This window comes from Talpa occidentalis, unplaced genomic scaffold (genome assembly GCF_014898055.3).
Source record: "Talpa occidentalis isolate TD23 unplaced genomic scaffold, MPIMG_talOcc4v2.1 talOcc4.6, whole genome shotgun sequence".
NCBI lineage: Eukaryota > Metazoa > Chordata > Mammalia > Eulipotyphla > Talpidae > Talpa > Talpa occidentalis.
This window is the reverse complement of record NW_023604972.1, coordinates 112145149-112156434: the sequence shown is the minus strand read 5'-3', so window position 1 is coordinate 112156434 and position 11286 is coordinate 112145149. Positions and strand designations below refer to the sequence as shown.

General features: G+C 37.5%; 1 protein-coding gene across 1 annotated transcript in view; it reads right to left on the bottom strand.

Moving 5' to 3' along the window:
• Positions 1-11286, bottom strand: part of DHX29 (DExH-box helicase 29) — a 42252-nt gene that overhangs the window by 15147 nt on the left and 15819 nt on the right. Inside the window, 9 exon segments of the mRNA XM_037530801.2 lie at positions 142-226; positions 1256-1373; positions 1500-1644; positions 3103-3243; positions 4391-4567; positions 6164-6307; positions 7591-8199; positions 9797-9920; positions 10159-10324. Coding sequence (XP_037386698.1) covers positions 142-226; positions 1256-1373; positions 1500-1644; positions 3103-3243; positions 4391-4567; positions 6164-6307; positions 7591-8199; positions 9797-9920; positions 10159-10324 — 1709 coding nt within the window.

The window sequence follows — 11286 nt, the reverse complement described above, 5'->3', positions numbered from 1 at the left end:
TGGTAAGTTAGAGAGCATCTGGAGCCTGCCATAGATTATAGGGCACTCAATACTAGTTACTATCTTAGATGATAAAAAGCCCTAACAATTTCATAAAATGTTATCAGAGGGATCACATAAATTGGATGCACTGAAATTTACCTTCCTGACTCCTGGAGGAGGAAATGTGAATGCTGCAGCTTGATCTTGAGTTGAAAGAATAGAATGCAGAGCTATCACTTTATATCTGAAAGTTAAAATCATAGTTCTTAGCAAGAGTTTCTCTTTAGAAGGCACTGCAAGGAATAACAAAATTTATTTGCAAATAGGAAGCAACTTAGTTTTTTTTTAATTATGAAAACTTTTTTTTTTTTAGGAATTTGTTAGTTTTATTTTTTTTTATTTTTTTTTTAATAATAAATTTTATTTTTATATTCCCCATACAATTGCAGCCCCCCCATTCTGACCCCAATCCCTCCCCTCCCGCCCCCGCCCAAATTATGAAAACTTTTAAGCACACAAAAGTTCTGAGAGTGGTGCAATGAAATCCCATATAACCCACTGAGAGAAAAACTTAAAAATTTTTTTAAAAAATATGTTCTGATGTTGGGCCTCCCTGGTGGTACAAGGGATTAAGATGCAACCTATGAAGCAGTCCGCAGACACTGCAGCACGAGTTCTATCCCCGGCCAGGGAGCAACCCAAATGGTGCAGCAGACCTCTCCTGACTTGCCCGCTGCTCCCCTCAGCAATGTATTTCAGGCAATCTGCCTGTTCTGTTCCCCACTCTGTCTCTGGTGAATCCTCTTACACCCCATGCCTCTGGCCTGTACCCCAGTTCTTCTATGCATAAATAAATAATCTTAAAAAAATATTTGTTCTGATGTTGAAGTGATAATCACTGACAGCAGTAGTAAACTGCATAAAAACAATATAATAAATAGCCAATTCAATGTGTATGGATAATACACTACAACTTTTATTGGGGTTCTGCACCATCCAGTGGATTGGTGAGGGGTGTCACCACTTTATTGTGAACCACAACATTTCCTTTGCTTAATCATATTAAGAAAATAAGACAAATGTAGAAACAGTACCTAAAATTTCTAATAGTTAAATGCTGTAACAGAAATGTTAAAACGAAACAAACTTGCTTTACTACAGACAATTTTAAAAAAAGGTGAATAGACTTTGAAAGCTCTAATTAAGAGTTTTAATGTCTGAATCATTTTTCTATTTTAAAACTACGAGGAATATAATAAAGATTTTTAGTTACCGCTCAGAAAAAAATCTTCTGTCAGTTGATAGGAGATCATATAACTGTTGAATATGAGCAAGGCCTGGTAAAAAGATCAACACTGCTCCTTCAATATTTCTGAACTGAGGACTTGTGTCTGAAAAATTTTTTAAAATACAATATTCAAAATAAGAATGAATAGCATACAAAATATTAGTCAAATATCTCTAGTAGAAAAAAGTTTATCAAGACAAATGGAGATATATTAGAAATAGATGTCTACCTAAATATGTAAGAAGTTCCAAGATGAGATCCAGGTTGATTTTATGAGGATTCATGTAGAGAATAGCATGCTGAGTGCGGTTGCTATACCTTTGGTAAAATGGATTTAAGTCAACACTTGCTCCAGTCTGAACTGGGATGTATTCCTAAAAGAAACACATTTAGAAAAAGTTGAACAAAAATATTACATATTTTTCTAAGACAAAAAAGGAAAAAAAAGTATTTTATTGACTGAAATTTACATTTTTCACACTGTCACATTATTTTGTTAAAATATAGCAAGAGTGTATTTTTTTTAAAAGACTTATTTTTATTTATTTATGCCTATAAGAATGGAGGTGTAGGCCAGAGGTGCCAGAGGTGAGAGGATTCACCAGAGATAGAGTGGGGAACAGAATAGGCAGATCGACTGAAATACACTGCTGAGGGGAGCACAGGGCAAGACAGGAGAGGTTTGCTGCCCCAGCTCCCTGGCTGGGGATTGAACTCACGCCACAGTAGCTGGTGATAGCTTGACAGCACTGAGATTTTAACCCCTGCACCACCAGGGAGGCCCCACAAGAGTGTATTTTTAACAGTGCAGAAAGCATAATAAAATTCCAGCTCTTTCCTATATTTTAATTTGAGCCTCCTTAAGTATAGCAAAACCTTTTTATGTTGGCATGCACATACTACTGAACTGAAGAAAAACAGAACAATGTATGCATTATTCTGTGGCAGCTCAAAACCAACCAGGTCAAAGAAAGGTTTAATAAGTAGCTTACACCTGCTTCATTCCTTCCAGTTTCTCCTTAGGTTGCTGATTTTCAATCATCTCTTTTGAAATACCTTTAATTTTCTTAAGTGTTTCTTTAATCTATAATTTTTATCTCTGGGGTTTTAGGGAAATCGTTTTTGTTTTTTAAAAGATTTATTTATTCATGCATACAAGAGCTAGGGTGCAGCCCAAAGGTGGGGGTGGTGGTGCGAGGATCCACCAGAGACAGAGCAGGGAACAGAACAGGCAGACTGACTGAAATACACTGCTGAGGGGAGCAGCGGGCGAGAAAGGAGAGGTCTGCTGCGCCATGTGGGTCACCACCCTGGCTGGGGATTGAACTCATGCTGCAGTGGCTGCAGATAGTTTTGTAGTGCTGATGTTTAACCCCTTGTGTCACCAAGGAAGGCCCCTTTGCCCCTTTGCTTTTCTGGTTTATCTGCTTAATTACAAGATAAAGTAAATTTAACTTTGGATACATGTGTAACATATCACGAGTACAATGAAAATATTGCATATAATTAAACACTGGTTAAAATGCAGGAAAACATAGCTTTTTAACTGATCATTGCTATGAAATAGTAAAAGCTGCCTCTTGCATATATGGTACTTGATCTTTTATGTGTATCAGAATAGTACAAGACGACAAAATACTATAAAGCCAAGATTGGAGTATATGAAACAAAGATTAAAGAACTAAACTTTAAAATTTGCTCATAATATTTTTCTTTCTTCTACCTCAAATTATACTTGAATTCACTGTGCTAGCCGTTAAGATTTTAAAATGTTATGGCAGATTTTGGTGTCAATATCATTATCAGATATCTTTTAAATGTTTTCTTTTTACCTGATACTTTTTTATTCCCCCTGCTTTACTTGTAACATTAATGGTTACTTCCTCCTCTTCCTCCAGAAATTTTTGACAATATTCCGAGTCTTTCTCCAGTACAAAGCCCGTTTCTTCTATTATATCTTCCAGATGAAAAACCTGCATAAAGGATATAAATGGTGATCTCAAATGCTTTTCAATAAATACCATTTTTTTAAAAAGATTTATTTATGCATACAAGAACTGGGGTATAGGCCAGAGGTGCGGAGAGGTGAAAGGATCCACCAAAGACAGAGTGGGGAGCAGAACAGGCAGATCTACTGAAATACACTGCTGAGGGGAGCAGCAGATGAGACAGGAGAGGTCCGCTGCCCCATGTGGGTTAGCCCCCTGGTTGGGGATCAAACTTTTGCTGCAGTGGCTGCTGATAGCTTCATAGTGCTAAGACTTACCCCCTTGCACCACCACAAAGGCCCCTCAATAAATGCCATTTCAAATAGAATAAAGGTGACTGCTAACTTTGGAATGCCACCAAATGCTAACTGAGAATCTTTTTAAAAAAGCTCTACTCTTTTTTGCATTATGAAGAACTTGGACAATACAGATGGGTCTGTCTCTAGAAGTCTTAGGATGAATTGCAATTTTTTAAAAAGATTTATTTATACAAGAACCAGGGTACAGGCCAGATGTGTGGGAGGATGAGAGGATTCACCAGAGACAGAATGGGGAGCAGAACAGGCAGATCTACTGAAATACACTGCTGAGGGGAGCAGCGGGTGAGCCAGGAGAGGTCTGCTGCACCATGTGGGCTTCTCCCAGGCTGGCTGGGATTGAAACCGTGCTGCAGAGGCTGAGGACAGATTCACAGTGCGGTGTTCAATTTATATGTAAACACCGAGTAAAAGAGCAGTCTTTATCAGCTGAATGAAAAGGGCCAACATTAAGAACAGGCAGAAAGAAAGCTTCAAGGACAACCCTATATGTTAGGGGTAGGTGAAAAGGAGTTCCTCATTGCCAGGCAGCCAATCTCAATCTGGATAATGGAAATGTGTTTTATGTTCTGTGCTTCTCAGCTATGGCTGTCAGCAGAATCTGTCCTTCTAGCTTATTTACCCTCAGTTTGATTTCCACCTGGCCTTACTCATTAAACAAACAGCAGTCTCCAGGCGATTTCCAAGTCCTCTCATGGAACAGGTTCCTGACTAGGAACACTTCTGAGTTGAGGCTACAAGGACTTATCTTTTGGGAAAATGTTCTGGCTGGTAATGTAGTTTCTATTTACACATGTAATATAAAGAAAACATACCTCAACAGGATAACTTCTTCCTGAAATTCTGAGAATAGGGCAATGTGTGAAATATGTAGAAAACTTTTCACTGTCTACAGTGGCACTCATTAGAATCAAGTGTAGATCGGAGCGTTTCTGTAAAATTTCCTTCAAGATAATTAGGAGGAAGTCTGACTGGACACTTCTTTCATGAACCTAGTACAGAGAGATAAAAAGTAAACAATGGATCATATAGAAGGTCTGGTAATGGCTAAAATAAATCTAAAAATTAATATTTAAATATAGTCAGTATACGCGGGGGGGAGAGAGAAGCTGTATGTTTTAAATAAGGCAGATCTTCAGAACTCAAAATACAGACAACCTCTAAAATTGAAGCCAGTAAAAATCAGATGTAAGGAACAAGATTAGCTACAGTAGCAGCTATCTTAGGAGATGATTTGCAAGTGTCTGGCTGATAAGATTAAGGTATCTCTCAAATTTCACTTAGAAGCCAGGGTGACTCCTAAAGATCTGCCACCAATATAGAACTGTGTGGCTGCCGTTACCATGAGACAGTTTATCTACTGTGTAGAAAAAGTGTAGTCAATTAGTAGGAATCAGATAGGGACTTCAACAACTATCAAAGAAAAAGGTTTTTAGGTGCTTCTAACACATGCATTTTGGGGAAGAGCAATGAAACCTGTTATAGTTCACAATAGACATGGTACACTGCCAAAACTTAACCTGCTGAATGTACAGTCTACCTTCCAACTTTTTTTATTCTTTTTTTTTAAACAAAGTTTTTTTTTTAAAAGATTTATTTTTTATTTATACAATAACTGGCATACAGGCCAGAGGCATGGAAAGGTGAGAGGATTCACCAGAGACAGAGCAGGAAGCAGAACAGGCAGACGGACTGAAAGCACTGCTGAGGGGAGCAGTGGGCGAGACAGGAGAGGTCTGCTGCGTCATGTGGGAATCTCCCTGGCTGGCCAGGAATTGAACCTGCTCTGCAGAGGCTGCGGACAGCTTTACAGCGCTGTGCTCAACCTGCTGCCCCACTGAGGAGGTCCCCAACTTTTTTTTAATTTTTATTTACTAAGATTTAAGGGAACATACAAAGATAAAGTACATCAAGATAACAAACTAAAACAGGTTTGATTGTTTATTGACTTGGAAGGGAGGCAACGGTGATTAAGTGTGTTCATGCTCTAGAATCAATTTTTCTTGGCCTGGCCATTTACAGTATGATTTTAGAGAAGTTATTTAAATATCTCTAGGTTTATTTCTTCTATAAAATGAGAATACAAACAATTATCACATACTTCATAGAATGGTTGTGATAAACAAATGAGATCATGCAAAGCACTTAGGAGAGAATCCCAAAAGTAGTAACTACTTAGTATTGTGAGATGAAAATGCTTTAACAACTGAATGCAGTTGAGAGGCACTATACTGGTAGTAGCACAGACTGTAGTCAGACTGCCTGAGTTTGAACCCCTAGTTGCAGAGCTTACTGGCCAGGTGAATTTGTGCAAGCTATTTAACCTTTCTTTAGACTCAGTTTCCTCAATTGCAAAATAGAGAATATCTGTTTTACTGGATTGCTTGAAGGAGTAAATGCATATATACATAAAGTCCTTAGAACTGCATCCAACATTGAGTAAATTTTTGGAGGATATTATGTAATTATTTAATTATTATATATAAATTGGCATTCAGTAAACATGAAGTAATCTAGCCACTAGAAATAACATTTTTAATACATAAACGGTTAGAATTGATCTGAACATGAATAATGAATTTACTCACCTCATCTACAATAACATGAGACACATTGGTGAGGAGGCCATCTTCTTGAAGTTTCCTTAGCAAAACCCCTGTTGTACAATAGAGCAGCCTGGTAGATTCGCTAGCTCGAGATTCCATGCGGATCTGATAACCACACAAAGAATTCTGAAGGGAGAATATAAGGCTGAGATTAAATTCTCACAAGTGATCTGGGAAACAAACCTTAGAAAGCCAAGGACAGGTGCTGATCTTGCTATTATATAGACTAATATAAGTAAACCTATTCAGTACAATTTAAAATAAAAAAATTTCCCCCCCATGATTTTCAATTATATAAAACTATAGTTTGTTTCGGTAACTTTATTTTTATTTTTAATTTATACAAGAACTGGGGTACAGGCCAGATGTGCGGGAGGGTGAGAAGATTCACCAGAGACAGAATGGGGAACAGAACAGGCAGACTGACTGAAATACACAGCTGAGGAGAGCAGCTGGTGAGACAGGAGAGGTCTGCCGCGCCATATGGATTGCTCTGTGGTCGGCGGGGATCGAACCAGCACTGTAGAGGCTATAGACAGCTTTCCAGTGCTGTGCTCAACTGCCTGCGCCACCAGGGAGACCCTGTTTCAGTAACTTTAAACAGAAAAACCTTTGTTTTTTTTCAAAGTGTTAGGAGAAAAAGCTTTTCACCTGCTTCAAGCACCACTGATACGATTATGGAAACCATAACAGATGCTTCTTACTAAATTATCTTGGACCAAAATATTGAGGTACTTAGGAACAGAATTTTAAAGCACCTCCTATAATTTGGTCTACTCTTCTGTCAAGATCAGCATTAAAAAGCAGCTAGCATCATACCAGCGATGCCTGATGGGAACGCTTCTATTACCATACTTTCTTTCTTTCTTACTCCATCAGTCTTTTGTTTTTTATGCCTGTCTGTCATCTTCTTAACGTAAGTTCTTAACAGGACAGAAACTTCCTTTTTCCTCTTATATTCCATGAGAGAACCCAAACAGTTTGCTGAATTTTTTTAACTTCTGACATAAAAATGTTTTAATGAAGGGGTACCTATCTTAAAGATAGACAAAAATGTCAAATACCAACCCTAGGAAGAACAATTCAAAGTATAAGTAAGCTCAATTATATGAAATTGAAATTCACATTTAGCTCTGACCAATTTTACTAATTCCTATCTCTGTGGTCACTTTGGTTTAAGGCTTGGCCAGTTTTGTGTATACTTATATGCCAACAAACATAATTTAAGTACTTCAAAAGCTGATATTTAAGCACTTTTTCCCAGTTTTTAAAAATACAGGGTTTGAAAAAAGTCTAGCACTTCTTCTATAGTTTTTCCTTCTGCTCATCGAAAAGAATTACTGGAAATCATTCAGGAATCCCAAGAACAAAAGTGAGAATGTCACCATTCTCTGAAATGAACAGCTTACCCTTCCTCCAGGTCCGCTTTCACAGCCCAATTCATCACACACTCTTGTGGCTAAACTCACTGCTGAGATTCTTCGGGGCTGGGTACAGACAATGTTACATTTACTTGTTCCCCCCTCATTTAGAAGCAAATCTTCCAATAGAAAATGTGGTACTTGAGTACTTTTACCACTCCCTGTTTCACCTGCCACAACCACTACCCGGTGTCTTTTAAGAGTTTCAACAATTGAATCCCTGTGTTTGAATACGGGTAACTGTTGCCTTTCCTTTAGAAGTCTCTGGTACTTAGCTGTGCTCTGCAACTTTCTAAAGAGGTTTCTAACAGGTTCCAAATCTTCTGCCTTTTCTGATTCCAAAGACAGCGTAGAAAAGTCTTCATCAGAAACTAAATTTTCCCAAGATTCCTCAGGATCTTCAGCATTTTCTCTCTTATTTTCGCAATGCTGTTGTTGCTGCTGCTGCTGCTGTTTCAATTTATTTAGAAGTTTGGCAATAAAAAGATCACGTGGTTTATTGGTTTCCATTTTATTTAATTCTTCCTTTTTCTTTTCTGCATCACTCCACTCTAGCCAAACATCTCGGTAAGTGGGAGGAAGTAACTGATGAACTGACTATAAAGGAAAAAAACAGTATTTGTGTATTTTTACTAACTATTGAATACTGAATTCCAGTATGTGAGAACTAGAAGGCCGGCTATCTTCCTCTCAAAATGTAATCTGTCTCTTAAATTACTAATTCATTAATTTAAAATTATATGCATATGACATAAAGTTATAAACAGCACATCATATTCAGGTTTCTAGACTTATTAGCTTTGTGACGCAAAGTAATTTAAACTCTGTGTCTCAGTTCTTTTTTTTTTTTTTAAGATTTATTTATTTATTTATACAAGCACTGTGTACAGTCAGAAGCGCGGGAGGGTGAGAGAATTCACCAGAGCCAGAGCAGGGAACAGAACAGGCAGACCGGCAAAATACACTGCTGAGGGGAGCAGCGGGCGTGGCAGGAGAGGTCTATCGCGCCATGTGGGACTCTCGCTGGTGGCCGGGGATCGAACCGGCGCTGCAGAGGCTGCGGGCAGCTTCGCAGCCCAGCGCTCAACCGCTGCGCCACCAGGGAGGCCCTGTGTCTCAGTTCTTATATTTGTATATGGGGCTAATAAAAGTACTCCCCCTCCCTCCCTTATAGTCATAGCAAAAGGTAAGCTCTTGTAAACTGCTATTTCCTGGAAAAAGTAAATTACTGAATGAACGTTTATTATTTATCACTGCAGTGGTACTATATAATTATGTACATGAGCCATAAAACATTTTTAAAATAAAGCACCCTCTGAGACACTGGAGTTGTATAATGTCACAGGTCAAAGTATTTTTTTTTTTTTGTGGGACCCTCGCTGGCGGCCAGGAACGAACTGGTGCTGCAGAGGCTGCGGGCAGCCTCGCAGCCCAGCGCTCAACTGCTGCGCCACCAGGTGAGGCCCCAAAGTATTTTTAAATGAAGTACACTGGATGAAATCTAAGTTATCCTAATTCTGTGCTATAAAAGTGTAATTATCTCTGTAACACTGATATTAATTTCTATCAATTCAGCTTAGCTGAGTAAAGGTAGATTGATAAAGATAAAATTGAGAGAATAAAGTCATTAGGGACCTTTATTGACAAATACTGGAAAAGAGATATTGTTTGAAGTTCTGCTTAATTAGTTAAAATTCTGATTTCCCATGAAAAAGACATACACATTCACTGTAAAAAGAAAATGTTACCAAAAAAAAGAGAATACTGTGTTTTCTTAAAAGTACTTCCTCAGTAGTACTTCAATCTTTGCTTAAATTAGCTATAGTTAATATAATCTAAAATTAAAAACATGAAACAATATAATTTTTTAATGTTGAGAGACGGGTTTTAAAACTTTTCTTAATTCATCCACCCTAGCACAACTATTTTTTAACCTATAAATTAGTGTGAAAAGTTGAACCAATCAAAAGTCTATGTTCTAAGAAGAGAAAGACTGAGTTATGTTTATGAGTGAGATGAAGTCAGTGTCATAAGTACGCAGAAATGAGGATTAATCAGAAATAGTAGTAGTAAAAGGAAAACTGGCAGTAAAGTCAATAATTAAGTATTACCTTCTACATGCAGGTACAATTTTAAATGTTGAAAAAAAACACATTACAGTGATTTTTTAAATACCTAGGTCAATAAGCCTTACCTGCCCTTTCACTAAACGATAAAGAGCTAATGTAGCTCCTAGGTGCTGAGCTTGCATGCCATCCTCTGTTAAGATGGTAGGGCATACTACCAGTACATCATCTTCAGACTTGATTACCCTCACCCTACAAAGAAGTCAAAAATATTTTTAATGAAATTAAAAAAAGTCAGAATTTCCATTACATTGAACTTAAGTTTACATTTATTACTTAAATATTTTCATGAAAGACATTGTACTAGATGATTTTCAACCTGAGATGTAGAATTAGAAAACTTCCTAAATGTCAATTAACTAATAAAAAACAAAAATATTTTCATCTTATATTTTTCTAAAAGTTCATTCAATTAACCATAAAAACATACCTACATTTCCAGTATCTACCTACTGGAACTTTTTCAAAGGAAGGATTTGGACTCTTGGGAAGATTTTTCCTGACCCAATCAATCAGAAATTGTTTGGGAGATTTTCCAGTCCAGCTTCGAGCAGTATAGTCAAAATTTCTTACATCATGAGGTTCTTTCTTTTTTTCTAAAATGATAGACAAAGATTGGTTCTTTAAAAATGGACATACAGTATAAAATCTCATTTGAGTGAGCAAAGTCTTTTCACTTTTGGGAATAATTTTTAGAAGAGAATAGGTGAAGAAAGGAAAGACAGAAAGGCTTGCTTTTCTATAAGCTATGTAAGGAAATCCTCTTGATGGACAGAATGGAAGCAATCTGAATTGTTTTTAAAAAGTCTCTTGAATAACTTATGTAGTCTCATACAATTTTTCTGAAACTATTCATATGATGACATAAAATACTCTGCATTATGATGTTAAGTAGGCTACCACACAGGAAAGATAATCTTTTGAAAAGATATAAATCAAATGTCATTTCCTGCTTAACTTTTACCAGCACTATCCTACTATTTTCAATTATATATGGAAAAAAGTTCAATTCTTCACTACTATCTAACAGCCCTCCATGGTCATTCTTTATCTATCTGTTGTCGCTTTCCCATCATGCTCACTATGCAGTAGCCATAATGACTATCAAGTCAATTCCTTAAATGCTCTAAGCCTGCCAGTCCAATAAAGTTGCCACTAGTCACATGTGACTAAAATTAATTAAAATTAAATTTTTAGTTTCTCAGTTGTATTCATCACATTTCAAGTATGACTCAATACTCACCTCAGGCTAGTGTTAGCCCACTGGATAGTGCAAATATAGACCATTCCAATCAAAGTGTTGTGTTGAATAGTGCTGCTCTTTTTTTTTTTTTTTTTAAAGATTTATTTATTTATTCATACAAGTACTAGGTACAGTCAGAAGCGCAGGAGGGTGAGAGAATTCACCAGAGCCAGAGCCGGGAGTAGAACAGGCAGACTGACAAAGTACACTGCTGAGGGGAGCAGCAGGTGAGGCAGGAGAGGTCTGCATGCTGTGTGGGACCCTCACCCTCGCCGGGGATTGAACCCACGCTGCAGAGGCTGCGGGCAGATTCGC